This window comes from Mobula hypostoma, chromosome 1 (genome assembly GCF_963921235.1).
Source record: "Mobula hypostoma chromosome 1, sMobHyp1.1, whole genome shotgun sequence".
Lineage (NCBI taxonomy): Eukaryota > Metazoa > Chordata > Chondrichthyes > Myliobatiformes > Myliobatidae > Mobula > Mobula hypostoma.
The window spans coordinates 244,546,221-244,569,291 of NC_086097.1; the positions used below are offsets into that span (position 1 = coordinate 244,546,221).

A 23,071-nucleotide genomic window follows, 5' to 3' on the forward strand; every position below is an offset into this window, starting at 1 on the left:
CAAGCGTTTTTGAAAATACCTCCGTCCACATTAAAACGGGTATTTGGGCGAATCTCCTCCTACTGGGCATGTGCAGGACACATCTACAGAAAACAAGCGACATGTTTGGTGTCGAATCTCGCTGTGAAAGTGTGTGTTTGTGCAGTTACAGACTATAAAAACTTAAAAGGAAATTGCCAAACGATGGACAGCTGTTGGCTCTCGCGCAGGAGGACTTAAAACTAAAAAGAAACAAATACTGGAACGTATGGAGGCAACGGACAGTATGACCCGGCTGATGACAAACGTTGAAAAACTGACTAACTGTTGCATTAATAAAGCACCTTGTTAAATGTATAAAACATGTCTGCATCAGTGTTATCTTGTATTTCCATACAATGCTACATTAGGCTGTTACACATCTATTGTCAGAGAAGTACTTGTATAAATAGGTAAACCACCTTCATACAAGCAAGGACAGAAAACAGGGCAAACTGAGTATACTTATTTATTCCTTCCTTCAGTTAGTCCTGACGAAGGGTCTCAGCCTGAAACGTCGACTGCGCCACTTCCTATAGATGCTGCTTGGCCTGCTGCGTTCACCAGCAACTTTGATGTATGTTGCTTGAATTTCCAGCATCTGCAGAATTCCTGTTGTTTGCATTTAAATTCACTACTGCGAAGCCTCTTCCGGTGATGCCTACACCGAAGAAGTTTAGATCCTCTCTTCGACGGGAGTTCAGTGAAACCATCTCTCACTGCTCCCCATCTGTAATTTCTTCGGCTCTTCAACTTTTCGACCCTCCCTTCAGTTAGTCCTGACGAAGGGTCTCGGCCTGAAACGTCGACTGCGCCTCTTCCTCCTATAGATGCTGCTTGGCCTGCTGCGTTCACCAGCAACTTTGATGTATGATACTTATTTATTCAGTAAGCTATGGGTCAAAGTATTTGGTGAGTACATTTCTAACTCTTCTGGATTCAGTCTCGTTGCCGTCTGTTCTGAAATTGTTAGGTTGTGTTGGGAGGTTGTGTTCAAGAAAACAATGAAATGCGGTGCTGCCGCCATCTGTTCCGGCACGTCATGACAGTGTTTTTAAGAATATCCGGTTACCCCGTCCACATTATTCTGCGCAACCGGTGTTTTCAAATTTACACACTCTGGAGGGCGTTTTAGAAAAGCTCTGTTTTCAGGGGAGGAAAACGCCATTTCAGTGTGGACAGAGGGTCAAAAAGAAAAAAAGCTTTGGTTACGGATTTATATGGTCTAGTGTGGACGTAGTCTTGGACTGACCAAGGATTCTCAGCCAAAATTTTTATGGTTGGAGAGACCACTTGTAATAATAGGGCCATTAACACCATGATAAATGATATCCACTCTTTACTTTAGCATTACTCCAAAGCAGGGGTTCCTAATCTGAGTCCCACAGATCCTTAGATTAATGGTATAGGTCCATAGCATTATAACGTTTGGGAACCCCTGCCCCAGAGGGATACTTTAACTGGTCACTGATAACTTACCTGTAATCTGGCAATTTCCTCACCAAACTTTTTCTGCTGCTTGGCCAGAAGTGACTGGTGGAACTCTGCACTGGCCTGCATCATACAGTGTTTTGCAGCTAGAACAGGTAACACTTCCTGGAAATAAAAATACTGACCAGGGGAAATGTCCAACCACAAACATCCACAGACAACAAGGGAATCAGGAAAGGGAAAAGAGAGAGGAAATTAGAATCCCATTAATGGTTTTTAGGAAGTCCGATAGGTTAATTCATTTGGAGTATAAATTGAGCAAAGTAACTGAATGGCTTGAACGTTTTGGGAAGGCAGCTCTTTCCTTTAAAACTAAACTTCACATGAACATTTTATACCAGTTGTATATAATTCATTTGTCAGAACTGAAGTTTGCAGTGCAGAATTTCAGAATTTGTTTGTGTGCAACTGAGAAGCACACAATAAATAGCTCACTCCCAAATCTCACTCCAAGCCACTGCAGGTCACTAGTGATAGATTGCTCATCAAATCAAACAGGTTCCTCAGTTATGGTTACAGTATTTTGCTGTCAGTCATTCAGGGCAATGGACATTATCAGATCACCAAGTCACCATTGTTTCAGATTTTTAAAAGATACTTGAGCCCAGACAATAGAGTCAAAGAAAGAAATTACCGTATATGCCTATGTGCTTTCAGCAGTAGTTTACCCTATCACTGTTGCACGGAGGCGATACATTTTTAACTTCACACCCTGAACCTTCAACTTAAAGGAAGCAAAACTTGCACAAACACAAGAGATTCTGTAAATGTTGCAAATCTTGAGCAACACACTAACTGTTTGTTCTCCTCCATAGATGCTGCCTGATCTGTTGAGTGCATAGTCAACAAAAGATTACTATATCAAGTAGCTCCATTATCCATTCTATAACATCTTCAATATTTCAAAAACGTCATCTCCTGAGGACCACACACCACCTTCTCAGTCATTAAAAACCTCTGATGAATATTATGCATAAAACCATCATGAAGGGGGATAAAAAAACATGGCTTTGAGCGCTCAGGGCCATCCTTGGATTAGATACACCATATCACACTCAGGTTCGTTGGTCAGATTAAACCACAAATGTTCCTTCTAATGCAGGGGTTCCCAACCTTTTTCATGCCATGGACCAATACCACAAAGGAAGGGGGTCTGTGGACCCCAGATTAGGAGCCCCTGCTCTAATGCATCATTATTTATCCATCTGCCACTTCAGCTACCTTATACCATCCATACCACTGAGACAGTCAATTTCATTCCAAATAGAATTTTGCAGGAGCTTTGTCTCATAGACTTACATACAAACTACACTGGAATTAAACTGCACAAGCACAAGAGATTCTGCAGATGCTGGACTGGAAATCCAGAGCAACCGACACACATAAAATGCTGGAGGAACTCAGCATGACAGGCAGCATCTATGGAGAGGAATAAAGAATTGACGTTTTGGGCTGAAACCCTTCATTAGGAAGGAGGGTGAAGGGTCTCAACCCAAAAACAGCGACTGTTTATTCATCTCCACAGATCCTGCCTGACCTGCTGAGCTCCTCCAGCATTTTAGATAGATAGATATACTTTGTGTATTAAACTACACAACTATATTTTGCACTAGATCCTCATAGCCATGTGCTGCACAATCTGAACTCTAACACTAATTTCCCCAAACAGCAAGCAGTGCCCAACCTATTATGTCAGCATTTTAAATGGAGTTAGGTCTTTAGATGTTAGCAATGCTCTACCACTTTTAAAACTACATCAAAAACATTAAACTGACTCAGCCCTCCTGACAGGTCCACAGCTGAACACACTTTCCAATCTTACCAAGGACTCAAGTTTCTATTGAGGAGATGACAACCTGTCAAGACCCTTTAACGCTAATTCACTGAGAGATAGGTTGTCCAAACATACTTTACCAGAAGACTTCTACAGCTTGTATTGGAATTGGTTTATTATTGTCATATGTACCAAGATACCACATCCCCATATTTGGACATAATCCAATTCAGGTTCTCAAGGAAGCAAATATACTAACTCCTAACAATAATCAGCAGCAAAAACAATTTTTCGTGTCATTTTTGTAGAACTAATGCTCCAGTGCACAAATTATTTTTGAACATAGAGCATTACTGCACAGTACAGGCCCTTCAGCCCACAATGTTGTGCTGACCTTTAACCATCTTGAAGATCAATCTAACCCTTCAGGACATTTTTAAGGTTGCAAATTTCAACTTCAGTAAATGTTGTCATTGATGCATGACTAAACCAAGTCTAAAATTTGGTGTCCAATTGCTCAAGTATAGTCAGAATCTGGCACTGGTGAAATATACAGAAGAAAAATATAGCCCGGACAGAGATTAACAGCAATCTGTAATAACTGTGAACATTGAAAATATTTGCTGCAGATCCCACAGGAAGTTGCAGTGATATTATAGAGGACAGAAAGATGGAATAGGATAGATAGGATAGCGAGAGAGAGACAATTTGGTTGTTTTGAGGCACACTTATCTGCAAGGCGAACAGGAATTTGAAAGTTAGCAGACCATAATAAAATTCAGAAATATGCAACACATTGCACCGAAAATTTAACATTAAAAAACAAGATTACAATTAAACTGCACACATCAACCGATGAAAAAAAACCCAGCCCACTATCTAAATCATGCTCTCTTCTTGGTGGAAGGTCGTACAGGAGCCTCAGGACCACACATCATCGGGTTCAGGAACAGTTATTAGCCCTCAACAATCAGGTTTTTGAACCAGAAGGAATAACTTCACTTGCCCCATCACTCAACTGTTGCAACAACCTATGGACTCACTTTCAAGGACTCTTTTCTCAGGTTCTTGATATTATTTATTTATTATTATGGGGGGGGGGGCGTTCTTTTTTTTTACTGTGAATGCCTGCAAGAAGATGAATCTCAGGATTTCACATGTACTGTGATCATAAATTTTTACTTTACTTTGTACATTGGTTTCACTAATTTTGGCAAATTTAAATTGTTAGACATGAAAATTCAAGTTCACATAGGTAATATGTATCTTTATTCTTAACCATCTTTACCGATAGCCTGGTTATTTATTGTTTTGTATTTGTTCAGCCAGATTTCAACAATGACATTTTCAGATTCAAGTTTGTTCTTTTATATTAACTTGCTATTTTGGTAATGCAGCACCATGCTTTAACAAGTGGTTCCCCTTCTTCTTGAATGAAAGCCTTGTTTGCTTATCCACAGTAAATTATACATCTCCTACTCTCATCAATGCCTGATAATTTCTTCTAAGAAACTGGATTTCTGAGAACTCCAAACAGCCATAAAGTTGGGAAGTATACTTTTACTTATTTTTGCATTTTGTGTGAACTTCAACTTTCCTCAATATTTTGAAATCCTCAAAAATGCATTTAAAACTCTACCCAGAGTAAGGGATCAAAACTTTATAATACAGTAAATACAAAATAATTGTTGAGAAATAACAGACACTGGACATTTTCAACTAGTAGGAGAAGCTATAAACTAATGGGACATGTTAACTCAAATTAAGCTTTAGTTAGCATTTAGGATTACAGCTGTTCAAGTACAAATCAAACTTTGAAGTCTACTTCCCTCAAATTTAGGGAAGGAGGGATTGCAAAGCTTGTGGATTTACATTCTTCTGAGGCAGTTGCACCAAATCCAAAGTCACATCAGCAGGTTGTGCCAATATATTGCATTGAAGTTTCCATTAGGGGTCAAAAGGTTATGGGGAGAAGGCAAGAGAATGGGGTTGAGAGGGATAATAAATCAGCCATGATGGAATGGCAGAGCAGACTCGATAGGCTGAATGGCCTAAATCGGCTCTTATATCTTATGGTCTAAAACTTGGAACTGTGCAGATTATAGAGCTTTATAAGATTCTTACGTGGGCACGTGGCCAAGTGGTTAAGGCATTCCACTAGCGATATGAAGGTCATGAGTTCGAGCCCCAGCTGAGGCTGCATGTTGTGTCCTTGAGCAAGGTACTTAATCACACATTGCTCTGCGACGACACTGGTGCCAAGCTGTATGGGTCCTAATGCCCTTCCCTTAGACAACATTGGTGTCATGGAGAGGGGAGACTTGCAGCATGGGCAACTGCTGGTCTTCCGAACAACCTTGCCCAGGCCTGCGCCCTGGAGAGTGAAGACTTTCCAGGCGCAGATCCATGGTCTCGCAAGACTAACGGACGCCTTTTATAAGATTCTTGCAAAAATATGTGTTACCAAAAATTTCAGTCTTTTCATATAAATATTGCTCTATAACTAATTTATAATGGCAAGCAGCTTATTATAATCTATTTTTATTTAGAGATACAGCGGGGAACAGGCCTTTCTGGCCAATGAGATGCACTGCCTAGAAACTCACCTAGATAACCCTAGTGTAATCACAGGAGAATTTACAATGACCAATTAACCTACTAGCTGGCCATGGTGTAGTAGCATGCATACCGGACTTCGGGGCGAGTGGTCCCGCATGCTAATTGGCCAGCTCCCTGCACATTTTCCATCCGTGCTGGGTTGAACGTCGAGCTGGCAACTCAGCCTCACAAAAAAACAGACCAAATGCTGAAGAAAGGGAAAGGTTGCCGCCCAATGCACCACAAGGTGTGGAAAAGAACAACGCAATTAACCTACTAACCAGTTTTGTCTTTGGACTGCGGGAGGAAACCGAAGCACTGGCAGTCATAGGAAGAGCATACAAACTCCTTACAGAGAGCTCTGGAAATGAACTTCCAACACCCCGAACAGCAATAATGTTGTGCTAACCGCTATGCAAACTTTGGTGCCCCAGTATTGTGGTATAGGTGACTAAAGAAAATGGAAGCTGGATACTCTCGTGTAAATCCACATTTTTTGTCTACAATGCACCACTTTATCAGGGAAGCAGAGAGCGGCGATAAACTACTGGACACAATATGAGCCCTCCCTGCCCACTAGGATGCTGTTGGGTTCATGATTACCTGCTTGCTGCTCAAGTTTAGTAGGCACAAGTGACTACCCAGTTCTCAATGACATTTTACGTCGTGTATTCTAATGGGAGTCGGATCCACAACTGGAAAAATAGATTTTTACTGAGGGAGGGGGGAGATCTACTTTGCAGATACCCTGAAGAATGCAATTCAAAGAACTCTAGGTAAGTGGGATCAAAGGCATTTGACTACATTCTCAGGAGGGGACAAAACTCAAATTTATTTGCGACATTACACTTCCACCATATTTTAATCTAAACTTCAGTTTATTATGGTTCCTGTTGAACATAACCTTGGTCACTACACATCCTCAGCTTCAAAGGGTATCACTGCCCTACATATTGTGTTCACACTGATAAATCAGCTCATAATTCTAATTTCATGTAAGAAATGCAACTGTAATGTTTATAAGCTTTATATACAAAACTTGTAGACCCAATTTATTCCTGTGGACCCAATTTGTTCTGGGTTATTTCTACTGGCAAAGCTGATTCTATCAGGTCAAACTATTGCATTACCTACTTCATTTACAAATCAAATAGAATGTAGCACTGCATATAATTTAAACTTACCTTAGGCAAATTTTCCTTATATTGGCATTGTTTGAAGGCATCACCATAGTAATCTGCAGCTTGATTGGCTAATTTAGCTATTATTGCGTCTTTCATTTTATCTGCAAGACAGAGGACAATGCCGATAAACTACTTGAGTACTTTCAAATACAAAGTTCTACCAAGTGTTGGATTATATCCCAACAGCAAAAATTCTTGATAAATAATAATTTAATACTTATTTATAGACACAAGAGGTACTGTGGATATTGCAAATCTACAGCAATACACACAATTTGCTAGAGGAGTTCACAGCAGATCAGGCAACATCTTTGGATGGGAATAAGGAGTCGATGTTTTGGGCTGAAACCCTTCATCAGGATTTATTTATAGAACACTTTTCACAAAACAAAGTTTTTGACAATGGGATAAAGTGCAAACATGAAAACAAAAGACAAAAACATGTTGATAAAAGCAAGATTAAATAAATAGGTTTTGAGCTGATGTTTAGAAGTGTCAACTGAGTCTGCATCCTTTGTAGTTTTAGGTATTGAGTACCACAGTTTAGAAGCGTAAATGAAAAAAAAAGCTGACCTACCAATTATCTTTTGAAACCAAAAGGTGTTTCAATACACTCGATAAAAGGCAAATAGTTTTATAACATCAATTGATATAAGAGATATCCCTTGATGTTATACAATGCTTTGAAAAAGTATTCAGTCCCCAACTCATTGCTCACATAAATGAGTTAAACAACCTTGGATTTTAATCAACTTAACTGAGAATTTTTATTTGTGAATCACATGCTTCTCTTCCCCCGCACCCCCCCCCCACAGTAGAGCCCAAAAAACAGGGAAAAATGCAAAGCACGAAAAACTAAGTCGTCAAAAAGTCAGCAGTTCAAAAGTATTCATATCCCCTTTGCTCAGTACTTAATTGAACCAACTCTCGCAGCTATTACAGCCAGTAGTCTATCTGGATAAGCCTCCGTTTGCTTTGTACAACGTGATGGAGCAAGATTTGCCCATTTCTCTTTGCAAAATTGCTCAAGCTGTGCCAGGATAGTTGGGGAGCAGTAGTGGACAACAATTTTGAGGTCTTGCCAGAGGTGTTCAATCAGATTAACATTAGGACTCTGACTAGGCCACTCAAGGACATCAATTTTCTTCATTTGAAGCCGCTCCATGGTTGCTCTGGCAGTGTGCTTTGGATTATTGTCCTGCTGAAAGTCGAACTTCCTCCCCAGTTTTAGCTTTCTTGCAGAGGGTCCCAAGGTTTTATCCAGGAAAAGCATCCCTATAGTATGACACTACCTTTACCATACTTTACAGTAGGGATGGTGTTACTTGGCTGATGTGCAGTATTAGATTTTTGCCACATAGTTGCAAAGTCTTTACGGGCAATGAAATACTTTTTTTAAAGCAGGGTTTCTTCCTTGCCACTCTTCCATAAATACCCTTTTTATGCAAGGCCTCAGAGATTGTGGAGCCATGAACTTCATCTCCAGTTGCAGCCACTGATTTCTGCAGCACACTCAGTGACTGATGGCGTCACAGACACCTCTCTTACAAGTGCCATTCTTCTCCAGCGACTTAGCTTAGAGAGGCAATGTGGTTGGGGTTTTGTATCTTTTCCACTTTTTCATGATGGACTGCACTGAGCTCAAAGGTATGTTCAAGTGCCTTTGAGATGGTCTTGTACCCTTCCATAGATTTATGCTCCACTACTATCATTTCCTTGACTTGTCTTGAATGTTCGTTTCTCTTCATTTTGTTTTTTTCTGTGAAAATCTACGATACTGTTGGACCTTACAGAGAGACAGGGTATTTATTCAGGAGATTCTCCAATTTTCTACTTCAACAAATTGGGCGAGTCGGTAAGGTAATATACAGAGTGTAGTTGACTTTAGGGCACTGTTGGAGGGCAATGCCAAGCAGGAAACATCTTCCTGTAAATCTTATTGCGCCTGAGGAAAGTTAGCATAGTAATTACTAAGTGGATTGCCCAAGCTCTTGCTGCATAAAGCCATCAGACATTGCTGATAATCCCATTTGAAGTCCTGGTAGCTTGCTTTTGGATGTACATACATTACTTGCAAATGTTACAATGGAGGCTATATCCCTAAATTTGCCTTTTCAAAGCATTGTCTCTTCAAACAAGGTTTTGGCATCAAATTTAATATGCACATGTTGAAGTTTCACTGGACTAAATGCTAAGTGGGTCGAACATATTTCCCATCATTTTAGCAGACACACAAAGGATAATAGTGTCAGTATTATTTCCCACATTACTTTCATAACTCTATTTAAAATTTTTTTTTTTAACTGAACCCCATTTCCAACCTTCAGATGACCATCAGTAGGAAGAGTGTGCAGTCTGTCTATCAATTTGCATATCCCCTGAACTGAATAATGAAGTGCCAACAAAAGGAATTGCCATTCAAGCAGGAAAGTTGGTTCAAATGCAAATTCACAAACTCTGATAGCATATCAGCAACTTTACCAGAGAATCATACAACACAGAAATGTGCTCTTCTAGCCCTCCTCATCCACAATGCCAACACACGCCAATACCATCTGCCTGCATTGGACTTGTGTCCCACTATGACTTTCTTATCAATGTACTTGGCACATTGGATCCTTTAGGAACCCATATCAAATTTTCCAACTTTGGGTAGTGCAATTTTTCTTTCGGTCTGTATCGAACCTGACTATTCCTTTGCACCAACATTTTGGCTCACTTCCACCCCCCTCCCCCCCGCCAATGCTATCTAGCTTGTTGCATAGTGGTACTACTGTCAACGTACTACACCAACAAAGAAGCATGCGTTGATCTTAAATGATACTTAAATACTTAGATACTTAAAGTCACTAGACCTCTCCCTATCGGAGATATTACCATTATTGTGGCTATCTGAACTCCCCTATCATCTCCACTACCCAAAACTAACTTATTTTCTTCTCCTTCCAGTTCGGATGAAGGTCACGGACAGGAAAGATGAACTGCCTGACCTACTGATTACTTCTAGCAGATTTTGTTTTTACATTTCTAACACGCAAAGCTGGGTGGGCTGTGAGGATGATGCAAAGATGAAATCGTTAAGTGGGCGAACATGTGGAAGAGGCAGAACATACATAAATGTGAAAGTTATCCACAGGTAGATAAACAAGGGCTGGGTTATCCAAGTGGTGATGGATGTACAAAGGACCATAATTTTACAAGCACGCAAAGCAAATATACAAGCAAGTTAAAAAGGTAAAAAGGCAAATGTTATGTTGGTCTTCATTGCACAAGGTTTTGAGTAAAGATGCAACGCTGCTTTGTTACTATTATTTGTTACTCTTTTTGAGACCAGTTCAAAGTATTCCAGTTCTGATCTCCTTTCCCATGAAAGAATACAGGAAGTGCAAAAAGCTGTATCAGATTAATTTCTGGGAAGGCAAGTTTGTTGCATGAAGAGGGATAACTGAATACTGACCAAGTCAGCCAGACATAAGGAAACTAGAACTCAATGAGCAGAAGGCACAACGCAACTCTACTTTCTTCGAAGTTTGAATAAATTCAACATGTACAAGTTTGATAAACTCCTACAGATGCAGAGGGGAGAGTATCCTTACAGCTGGAACAGGAAAATCTGGAGAGTGTTGTCACAGCCCAATCCATCGTAGACAAACCCCTCCCCACCACTGAGCACATTTACATGGAGCTCTGCCACAATAAAGTAAGATCCATAATTAAGTACCACACCATCCAGGCTCTGCTCTCTTCTCGTTACTACCATCAGGCAGGAGGTCCAGGAGCCTTAGGTCCCACACCACCCGGTGCATGAACAGTCATCACCCTCCAACCAACAGGCTCCTGAACCAGTGTGGGTAACTTCACTCAACTCAACATTGAACTAACTCAGCCTCAGATTTGAGTACTCTACAACTCATGTTCCCAACATTACTTTTATTTTCCACAATTTGTCTTCTTTTGCATATGGCTGTCTTTGGTTATGTATAGTTTTTCTATAAATTCCAGTGCATTACTTTAGTCCAAATGCCTTGATAATAAATTTACTTTGACTTTGATCAGATAGCAGTGAGATTAGAGAGCCCCAACAAGAGTATTTCTGCAGGTATCCCAGACCTGTTCCAACTTAAAGTTAGGGTAACCTTAGGTGGAGAAAGAAAAATAAGGTAGACAATGATTTGACTGCTCCATCCCCCAGTCCACAACGAGTTAGCGAGAAGAGTTGAGAGAAGAATTTTAACACAACAATCCATTCAATCACATTCAGTGCTTCAGAGTGAAAATTTAAATCAAATGCCTCTCAGTAAGTAAATGACAGCTTTTTTAAGTCAAACAAAAAGTTCACAAGAATCTTCCATTTACTGCCTCAATAATCAGTAATAGACACTCAATGGCCACTTTATTTGGTACCTCCTGTATTTGGCCTTTTCTCCTTGGAGCGACTGAGGATGAGAGGTGACCTGATAGAGGTGTCTAAGATGATGAGAAGCATTGATCATGTGAATAGTCAGAGGCTTTTTCCCCAGAGCTGAAATTGCTAACACGAGAGCGCACAGTTTTAAGGTGCTTGGAAGTAAGTACAGAGGAGATGTCAGGGTAAGTTTTTTTTTTACGCAGAGAGTGGTGAGTGCGTGGAATGGGCTGCCGGTGACGGTGGTGGAGGCGGATACGATAGTATCTTTTAAGAGACTCCTGGATAGGTACACGGAGCTTAGAAAAATAGAGGGCTACGGGTAACCCTAGGTAATTTCTCAAGTACGTACGTGTTTGGCATAGCATTGTGGGCCAAAGGGCTTTTTTCGTGCCGTCGGTTTTCTATGTTTCTAGATTCTAAGATTCTCAAACCACCCTATCTGGCACCAACAATCATTCCACGATCAAAGTCACTTACAGCAAATTTCTTCCCCATTCTGATGTTTCATCTGAACAGAACTGAACCTGTTGACTGTGTCTGTATGCTTTTGTGCAGGTGTACAGGTGTGCATAATAAATTACCCAGTGAGTATATTACATGAGGTTATTTTAAAAAGACACATAATGATGATCATAGTGAATCCAAAAAAGACATACTTAACCACAGCTGGAAACCCTCATAACAATGAAAACAAGTGCAGAAATTAATGTTTAGATAGTTATATTTACCAGCAGCCGCTTTAAGGAAAAACACTTCTTGTGCTTGAGCCAACATAATTAGACTGAGAGTTCCAACTGTATCTGGAGAAATGTCCATTGTTGGCTCGCGATTCAGTGCTGACAACACCGTATCCTTGATATGCTGGAAAACTCCACTGGCAAGCTGCAGCAAAGAGACCAAAGTACATTGCTTCATCTATTGTATCATCGAAAGATCCATATAGAAAGAAAAAGGGTTAATTCACATGTGAAGCTATTTGTTTCTGATCCATTATTGGTGACTATAAGCAATTAGAACTCAGACTTGCCACAGAAAAATCAGTAAGCAACATTTTCTACATCAAAAACAGAGCCATCTGAAACTATTACCCAAAATCAATGTACTGAGTGCAGGAGATGGGATGTTATATTGAAGTTGTACAAGATGTTGGTGAGGCTGAATTTGGGGTATTGTGTGCAGTTTTGGTCACCTATCTGGAGGAAAGATGTAAACAAGGTTGAAAGAGTGTAGAGAAAACTTACAAAGATGTTGCCAGGACTGGAGGACCAGGATTACAAGGACAGGTTGAATAGGTTAGGATGTTGCTACTTGGAACGCAGAAGACAGAGGGAAAATTTCATGGAGGAACACAAAATTATGAGAGCTATAGACAGGGTAAATGCAAGCAGGCTTTTTCTACTGAGGTTATGTGGGGCTACAACTGGAGGTCATGTGTTAAGAGTGAAAGGTGAAAAGTTTAAGGGGAACATGAGGGGAAACTTCTTCATGAGGGTGGTGAGAGTGTGCGAACTAGCTGCCAGCACAAGTGGTAGATACGAGCTCAATTTCAACATTTAAGAGAAATTTGGATAGGTACATGGATGGCAGGAGTAGGAAGGGCCATTGTCCCTGTGTAGATCGATAGGAGTAGGCAGTTTAAATGGTTCATCATGGACTAGATGGGCCAAAGGCCCTGATTCTGAGGTGTACTTTTCTATGACTCAAAAACCTTGCAGCTTCTAAGATCATTGGAATTTTCAAGTCAGATTGAAAGATTTTTATTAAATAATATACAAGCGATGGGCCAGCTGATGGTGCAGCGGCATCAGCACTGGACTTCGAGGTGGATGATCCTGAGTTCGAATCCAGCTGGGTCCCAACCAGGACAGCAGCAGTAACTACATGGAAGAAAGGCCTGGTAATCTACTTCTGTATCTTGCCACGAAAACCCAGTGGACAACTACACTATCCATAGAGTCGCCATGATTCGACAGCGACTCAACTGCACTTGACAACAACAATAAGGGATATATAGTCAACTGAGTAATTACACTTAAGGTCAATCCTGATTTAATTAAGAGACCAGTTTCAAGGAGTCAAAGGTTAATCTGAGTTTGTATTTTGTTATTCCTCCAAAATATTAGCCAACCTATGTCATGTAATCAAATGAGTGAGGAACCAGTGTAACACCTGTGGTATACATATGGTTAAATGCAATCCAATAAACCGCAAATCTACTAATCTCCAGCAAAAATAAAGTACAGCTTCAGTGTATTGCACACATTTTAATCATCAGTCGTGCTTGTAGAACAGACAAGGAACACGGAAAAAAGCCACTCACTCTGCAGCATAATAGACTAGATGAGCTGAAGGACCTGTTTCAGTGCAGCAGTGCTCTATGACTCAAGACTGTTCTGCCATTTAAAGGTCACACGTCAGCAACAAGAGATAGTATAAATCATAACTAGACACAGAAAAATGCTGGGATTACAGTAATGAGACTCAACAGATGTGTAGCCCCACCCCCAACACTGATAAATCCCACAGAGAAATTCTGAAACATGTGGGTAAATATCTATAAAAGATATAAGCAGGCAAAGAATGTATAGTGTTGTAGAATAGCACTGAGATAATAACGCAGTGATCTGATGTTCTCGTGAATAAGATGAAAGGCAGAGATATTTGCCATATCTTTACACACTGGTATGTTCTACACATTTGGTAAAAATGAACTGAGATCTGATTATGGAATTGGTATTGTTGGATTAGGCTGCTTAATTGTAATTTTTCGTCGCGGCTCAACAATTAAGCCTGCTAGTATTTTTAATAACTTCTTAAATACGTGTAACTGTTTAGTACATTCCCTAGTGGCCACAGCATGTATATGTCATTGTTCAGTGTGTCCCCTAGATGTTTCAACTCTTTGTATCATTCTGGAAATCTCTAGAAGCTTCTCTGGTTTTGCGTTACTTGAATAAGAGCTATATAAGAGTTGACTCATATCTATGAATATTTAATCATTAGTGAGATACAGCGCGGAATAAGCCCTTCGAGCCTTGCCACCCAGCAATCTCCTGATTTAATCTTAGCCTAATCATGGGACAATTTACAATGACCAATTAACCTACCAACCTGTACGTCTTCGAACTGTGGGAGGAAACCGGAGCACTCAGAGGAAACCTACCTGGAAAGTGCACAGCCTCTTTACAAACAGCGGAGGAAACTGAACCCAGGTTACTGGCACTAAAATAGTATTCTGCAAACTGCTATGCCACCCGAAAATCAAGGCAATTATGGACACCAGGGGAAGGGGCATTCAACCTTTCTGAAGACAATGGAAAATAAAGATGGCAGAAAAAAGTGGACATAGAACTTATTTTAACTGCAGCCCTGGAAAGGGAAGATGCACTTGATATCTACAACTCATTTTCGATATTTATTTATTATTTATTATTCTACTGATATATTTTCAGAGTCTGTTGTCTTTTGCACATTGTTTATTTGCCCATCTTTGTTGTGTGCAGTTTTTCATTGATTCCATTGTGTGTCTTTGTATTTACTGTGAATGCCCACAAGAAAATTAATCTTAAGAGTAGTATATGATAACATATACAGTTGAAGTCAGAAGTTTACATATACCTTAAACTCAGTTTTTTACAATTCCTCACATTTAATCCTAGAAAACATTCCGTCTTAGGTCAGTTAGGATCACTACTTTATTTTAAGAATGTAAATGTCAGAATAATAGTAGAGAGAATAGTAGAAGATTTGTGGGCAGAACTGAAAAAGTGTGTGCGAGCAAGGAGGCCTACAAACCTGACTCAGTTACACCAGTTCTGTCTGGAGGAATGGAACAAAATTCCAGCAATTTATTGTGAGAAGCTTGTGGAAGGCTACCCAAGTTAAACAATTTAAAGGCAATGCTACCAAATACTAACAAAGTGTATGTAAACTTCTGACCCACTGGGAAAGTGATGAAAAAAATAAAAGCTGAAATAAATCATTCTCTCTACTATTATTCTAACATTTCACATTCTTAAAATAAAGTAGTGATCCTAACTGACCTAAGACAGGGAGTGTTTTCTAAGATTAAATGTCAGGAATTGTGAAAAACTGAGTTTAAATGTATTTGGCTAAGGTGTATGTAAACTTCTGACTTCAACTGTATGTACTATGATAATAAATTAACTTTGAACTCTGCATTAATTTCGATGGAGTCTGCCTATCTGCAAAGTAGTTCAAGTCTTGGACATCAGCCAAAGGCCAGTTGTCTTGGAGTGAGAGGACTGTATGTGGGTGGATGGGAAAGGGGAACAGGGCCTTTTTTGCTGTTGTTGTTTTGTTGCTTGTTGTGTTCAGACTTGTTCTGCATTGTGTGCATGCTATGTTGGCGCTGGAATGTGTAGTGACACTTCTGGGCTGTCCTCTGCACATCCTAGGTAACGTAAACGATGTATTTCACTGTATATTTTGGTATCATCATATAAACTTGAATCTTGAATCTTTTTCTAATTATAACACACTAATAGTTTCTGGCAATTTCTACTGTTTCAACCGTTCAGAATTGTCTAAATACTTCACAACTTTGATAGCTTCTGCTAAATTAAGTTGCTTAGCCGGATGCTTTAAAACAAGGATTCCCAACCTTTTTTATGCCATGGACCAGTACCAGTGAGCAAGGGCTCTGGGGGCCCCAGGTTGGGAACTCCTGTTTTAAAATCAAACCTTTGCATCCTTAAGAATGGCGGAATGTGACTCAACAATCACTTTGAAAGGGCGACAGGCTGAAATATATGAAAAGAAAGTTTGCTAACAGGAAAAAGTGGGACTAATTGGAAAGCTCGTATCATCAGCACAAGCAAGTATGCCAAGGACCCTCAGAATAAAATCCAAAAATCTGATAACTTAAAACTGGAATCACTTTAAATTTGAGAAAATCAAGATGGAGACAACATCAAATAATACAATAAAGATAAGCTAGTATAAAAGGGATAAAAGCATTAGGAATGCAGATGAAAATCAAACAGGTGGAGGAAGACTCCTTGGAAAGCAACTTGGGACAGGTTCAATTCAAGATTATTTATCATATAATACATTGAAACATACAGATAAATGTGTTGATTGCGTTAACAACCAAAACACCCAAGGATAAGTGTTGCCACACATTCTGGTGCAATATGCTCAGCAGAACAACAGAGATCTCAGCAAGAAACAAAACAGCAACAGCAAAACAAGGCAACACACACAAAATGCTGGAGGAACTCAGCAGATCAGGCAGCATTTACGGAAAAGTATAAACAGTCAATGTTTTGAGCCGAGACCATTCTTCAGGTCTCCAGGCAACGGTACATTAGTCTTCACTGTGGAAAACACTAGCAGTATGGTAGAAGTTCCAGGAGTCAGAGCACATGAAGTGTGTGAAGTAACCGTAACTAGAGAGAAGTTTCTTGGGACAATGAAAGGTCTCTAGATAGGCAGGTTACCGGGAACCAGATGGGAACACCCCAGAGTTCTAAAAGAGGTGGTTGAAGAGATCTTGGAGGCAGAAGGAAGGAAACTATTAGCCAGTTATTCTGACCTCAGTTGTTGGGAAGCTGTTGGAGTTGACTATTAAAGGATGAGGTCTCAGGGTACTTGGAGACACATGATAAAACAGGCCGTAGTCAGCATGGTTTCCTCAAGGGATCATCTTTCCTGACAAATCTCTTGGAATTCTTTAAAGAAGTCACAAGCAGGATAGATAAAGGAGAATCGGTTGGTGTTGTGTACTTGGATTTTCAGAAGGCTTTTGACAGGTGCCACACATGAGGCTGCTTAACAAGCTACGAGCCCATGGTATTACAGGGAGGATTCTAGCATGGATAAAAGAGTGACTGATTGGCAGAAGGCAAAGAGTGGGAATAAAGGGAGCCTTTTCTGTCTTAGCTGACAGTGACTACTGGTGTTCCACATGGGTCTGTGTTGGGATTGATTCTCTTTTCGTTTTATGTCAATGATTTGGATGATGAAATTGATGGTTTTGTTGCAAAGTTTGCAGGCAACATCCAGATAGGTTGAGGGGCAGGTAGTTTTCAGGAAGTAGCGAGGCTAAAGGAGGACTTGGACAGATTAGGAGAACGGGCAAAGAAGTGGCAGATAGAATACAGTGCCAGGAAGTGTGTATCATCATGCACTTTGGAAGAAGAAATGAAAGGGTTGACTATTTTCTAAGTGGACAGAAAATACAAAAATCTGAGACGCAAAAGGAGTAGGAAGTCCTCGTGCAGGATTCCCTAAAGGGAACAAGAATATAAAAGAAAGGATATAATGTTGACACTTCATAAAGCACGGATGAGGCCTCACTTGGAGTATTGTGAGCAGGTTTGCGTGCCTTACCTCAGAAAGGATGTGCTGAAACTGGAGAGAGTTCAAAGGAGGTTCACAAAAATGATTCCGGGATTGAAGAGCGTCTGATAGTTCTGGGCCCGTATTCACTGGAATTCAGAAGAATGAGGGCTAACCTCATTAAAACCTATCAAATAGTGAAAGGCCTTGATAAGAGTGGATGTGAAGGGAATGTTTCCTACAGTGGGAGAATCTTAGACCAGAGGACACAGCCTCAGAATAGAGGGGTGTCCTTTTAGAACAGAGATGAGGAGGGATTTCTTTAGCCAGAGAGTGGTGAACCTGTGGCATTCTTTGCCTTAGCCAGCTACAGAGGCTAAATCTTTATGTACAGTTAAGGCAGAGGCTGATAGATTCTTGATTGGTCAGGGGCATGAAGGGATAGGGGACAAGGCAGGAGATTGGGGCTGAGAGGAAAATTAGATCAGCCATGATGAAATGGTGGAGCAGACTCGATGGGCCAAATAGCCTAATTCTGCACCTACATCTTATGGTCTTATAAACAACAAAACAAGTTCCCCGTTCCTCCTTTCCATCTGTGGACATACATATTCCTCTGACCCAGACAGTCTGTATTCTTCAGCCTCCAGCAGATCCGTGATCAGTTGCAGACATGCAGACGTCAGGCGTTATTGAAACAATAAAAGAAAAACTGAGGAAAGAACAAAATCAATGTTGCAGATCAAGTCCGACAGTCTGCTTACCTGATAATACTTAGCTGCTGATCTGAGCCCTTCATCATTCTCCAGATTCTGTTCTGATGCAATTTGGCTGGCTAAGGCACCAATATTGAACAAAACACAACTCTTTTCATATCCCAAACTTGCAAGGGCTGGAATCAATTGCAACAAGAAATATGAGAACGCAGTAGTTAATATCTTCAAAATAATGATCTCTCATCTTCTTGCCTTTTACAGCTGCTGGAATAATGCAAGCTAGGCTATGTGACAATCTTTCTATATTTAAATAAAGAGGTACATTAAGATCCGGTAGCAGCAATACAACCAAAATGCTATTACCAAGGCTTTCAGTTAAGTGTTATATGGGTGGGTGGGTGGGTGAGAGGGAGGAACGGGGCTTGTTTTGCTGCTATTATTTTGTTGCTTGTTGTGTTCTGTGTTGTTCTGCCGATTATAGAGAGCATGCTCTGTTGGTGCCGGAATGTGTGGTCTTACTTCTGGGCTGCCCTCATACATCCCTAGGTTGTGTTGGTTATTAATGTGAACAATGCATTTCACTGTATGTTTTGATAATAATGTGATATGTAAACCTGAATCTGAAGAATATTAGATTAGATTCAACTTTATTGTCATTGTGCCAAGTGCAGATAAAAGCCAATGAAATGCAATTAGCATCTGACCAGAAGTGCAAAGGAATAGTATTATTTACAAAATAACTGCGAATAAAAAGTAAGTGCTACAGCACACACATATAGAATACTGAGACAGTACAATACGGGTGCAATACTGCTCAGCGCTGTGATGTGAGGTTCGGCAGTGTCACAGCCTCAGGGAAGAAGCTCTTCCTGAGCCTGCTGGTGCGGGAGCAGAGGCTCCTGTAGCGCCTACTGGATGGGTGGAAAGTAAAAAGTCCATGGATAGGGTGAGATGCATCCTTGATAATGTTTTTCGCCCTGCCCAGGTAGCGTTTATGGTAGATGTTCTCAATGGTGGGCAATTGGGTGCCGATAATATGCCATATTTGTAAATTTATATGGGATTTTTTAAAATCACAGACATATGTTAATCATGAATCATACTCCCTACTATTCATTTTCATTGACTCTAAATTCCTTTGAAATACAGGCAAACAATTCAGCAGTTAAATTCAATTGCCAAGGTATGCCAGAAAAAATTAGCCCCACTAAAGGAGATTCTGCCACACATACAATTCTTTGTCTTGGCGGGATAATCACTGCTGGCTACACATGAGTATCAACCTTAAAGTAGTGAATATTGTAAGTTTACATACTATTAATTTTGGGTTCTTTAAGGCTGTTATAGCCAGGAGTAGTAGTGGGTAGTGAGTAGCTCCCACTACCTATTAAATGCTTCCAACGGCGTGTGTCTCAAATAGCTTTTGACAACCAAGTCCAGCTCTTGGCCCTCACAAATGGCTTGGCTAATAAGCCCAACATAACCATTTCTACTGACAGAAGAAGGGGCAAAGGTTGGTTACTGGCAGCTTAAAACCAGTCACTTTGGACAGATGGGGCTCATCAGCCATGGTTGGCAGCTCACCTAGGAGAAGAGAAAACTCTGATCTCAAACCTCCACGGCTTATGGCTATACCCACTCATGGGGAAAGCTTCAGGATCAAACCCCAGGAAAAGTCTGGAGCTGGAGTCCTTAAGGCAGTCCTACATTGAGTTCAATGCTGAATGGCAACTCCTGCAACACCAGTGGTGCCAAACTGTATCTTTGCCATTCCTTTCAGTTCATCAGATATGTGGAGAGGGGGAGCTTGCTACATGGGCATCAGCTTGCTCTCCATATCGTACTGCTGTGGCTTGCATAGTGTCCTATGTACTATTAATTTTAATCAACAGAGTGATGGGATGTAAATAATAACTCCTGTTATGCTGGAAAGAAATGGATTTCATGGAAATAAAGTGCAAAATTTCTGCTGATAGTTCAATGATAGATTGAATATAATGTAATTGAAGAGTAATAAAAAAAGGGTAAAAAGATATATTACTGCCTGGATAATATCACAATAAAAAATTAGGACTTACCAAGTTTAACAGATCCTCCAAACAAAGATCCTTTATCAAAAGCATCTTTCCAGGTGAAAGTTAAACAAAGCTTTAAAAAGAAAGTCATAAATTGTTATGTTTCTTGTGCAATACAAATAAAAATGTAAAAACTTTCATTACATTCACTAAGTAGATATTTTTCAAACAGAACAAATGCTGGAAATGCGAAGATGAGGTAGCATAGGTTGGGAGAACCAGTTAATATCAAGTTTTTTTTATTAAAGGTATGTACAGCTATTTAATTGAAATGCTCCATCAATGCTGCAAACTTATTTCCAGCATTTCTGTGTCATAATGTTCAATATTGTTTTAATTCTTTTTACATATATCTGAATTACCACAGAATTTGTCTCAGTGATTGATGCAATCTACAATGGAAACTCTATAGCATTTACAGTAGGTGGAAGCTTTAGAGAAGATGCAGAGGAGATTTACCAGGATGCTCTAGATTAGAGAGGATGTCTTAGGAGGATAGGTTGAGTGAGCTAAGGTTTTGCTCTTGGGAGCAAAGGAGGATGAAAGGTGAATACATGTGGCTGTATTCATAGATTGCTCACTTCTGCCCATTATACCAATGGCACTTGTGGTAGCAATGAAGGTCCTCCATCTCTGTCATACCATCGCACAAAGATATAGAAGGGCTCCAGTGCTGTTTCCATAACAATTTTTTTTGACCAATAGACAATAGGTGCAGAGGTAGGCCATTCGGCCCTTCAAGCCAGCACCGCCAGTCACTATGATCATGGCTGATCATCCACAATCAGTATCCAGTTCCTGCCTTATCCCCATTACCTTTGATTCCGCTATCTTTAAGAGCTCTATCTATCTCTTTCTTGAAAGCATCCAGAAACTTGGCCTCCACAGCCTTCTGGAGCAGAGCATTCCATATATCCACCACTCTCTGGGTGAAAAAGTTTTCCCTCAACTCCGTTCTAAATGGCCAACCCCCTATTCTTAAACTGTGGCCTCTGGTTCTGGACTCACCCATCAGCGGGAACTTGCTTCCTGCCTCCAGCGTGTCCAATCCTTTAATAATCTTATATGTTTCAATAAGATCCCCTCTCAGCCTTCTAAGTTCCAGAGTATACGAGCCCAGTCACTCCAATCTTTCCACCTATGACAGTCCCGCCATCCCGGGAATTAACCTTGTAAACCTACGCTGCACTCCCTCAATAGCAAGAATGTCCTTCTTCAAATTTGGAGACCAAAACTGCACACAGTACTCCAGGTGTGGTCTCACCAGCGCCCTGTACAGCTGCAGAAGGACCTCTTTGCTCTTATACTCAATTCCCCTTGTTATGAAGGCCAGCATGCCATTAGCTTTCTTCACTGCCTGCTGTACTTGCATGCTTGCCTTCAGTGACTGATGTACAAGAACACCTAGATCTCGCTGTACTTCCCCTTTTCCTAACTTGACTCCATTTAGATAGTAATCTGCCTTCCTGTTCTTACCACCAAAGTGGATAACCTCACATTTATCCACATTAAACTGCATCTGCCATGCATCTACCCACTCACCCAGTCTGTCCAAGTCACCCTGCATTCTCATAACATCCTTCTCACATTTCACACTGCCACCCAGCTTTGTGTCATCGGCAAATTTGCTAATGTTACTTTTAATTTCCTCATCTAAATCAATAACATATATTGTAAACAGCTGCGGTCTCAGCACTGAACCATGCGGTACCCCACTGGTCACCGCCTGCCATTCTGAAAGGGACCCGTTAATCGCAACTCTTTGTTTTCTGTCAGCCAGCCAATTTTCAATCCATGTCAGTACTCTGCCCCCAATACCATGTGCCCTAATTTTGCCCACTAATCTCCTATGTGGGACTTTATCAAAGGCTTTCTGAAAGTCCAGGTATACTACATGCACTGGCTCTCCCTTGTCCATTTTCATTGTTACACCCTCAAAAAATTCCAGAAGATTAGTCAAGCACGACTTCCCCTTCGTAAATCCATGCTGACTCGGACCAATCCTGTTACTGCTATCCAGATATGTCGTAATTTCATCTTTTATAATTGACTCCAGCATCTTTCCCACCACCGACGTCAGGCTAACCAGTCTATAATTCCCTGTTTTCTCTCTTCCTCCCTTCTTGAAGAGAAGGACAACATTAGCCACCCTCCAGTCCGCAGGAACTGATCCTGAATCTACAGAACATTGGAAAATGATTACCAATGCGTCCACGATATCTAAAGCCACCTCCTTAAGTACCCTGGGATGCAGACCATCAGATCCCGGGGACTTATCAGCCTTCAGACACAACAGCCTATCCAACACCATTTCCTGCCTAATATAAATTTCCTTCAGTTCATCCATTACCCTAGGTCCTTTGGCCACTATTATATCTGGGAGATTGTGTCTTCCCTAGTGAAGACAGATCCAAAGTACCTGTTCAACTCGTCTGCCATTTCCTTGTTCCCCATAATAAATTCACCCGCTTCTGTCTTCAAGGGCCCAATTTTGGTCTTAACTA

At 40.6% G+C, this 23,071-nt stretch overlaps 1 protein-coding gene across 4 annotated transcripts in view; it reads right to left on the reverse strand.

Moving 5' to 3' along the window:
• The window catches only part of pdcd6ip (programmed cell death 6 interacting protein), a 101,832-nt gene that overhangs the window by 40,596 nt on the left and 38,165 nt on the right, over positions 1 to 23,071 (reverse strand). For 2 of the 4 annotated variants that reach the window (XM_063066388.1, XM_063066405.1), the window contains exons 3-7: positions 20,571 to 20,640; positions 18,541 to 18,668; positions 12,202 to 12,355; positions 7,066 to 7,166; positions 1,498 to 1,614 (exon numbers count right to left, since the gene is read on the reverse strand). In XM_063066388.1, coding sequence (XP_062922458.1) covers positions 1,498 to 1,614; positions 7,066 to 7,166; positions 12,202 to 12,355; positions 18,541 to 18,668; positions 20,571 to 20,640 — 570 coding nt within the window. Of the gene's footprint in view, positions 1 to 1,497; positions 1,630 to 7,065; positions 7,167 to 12,201; positions 12,356 to 18,540; positions 18,669 to 20,570; positions 20,641 to 23,071 lie in introns of all 4 variants that reach the window. The other 2 variants (XM_063066378.1, XM_063066395.1) reach the window with 1 other exon arrangement.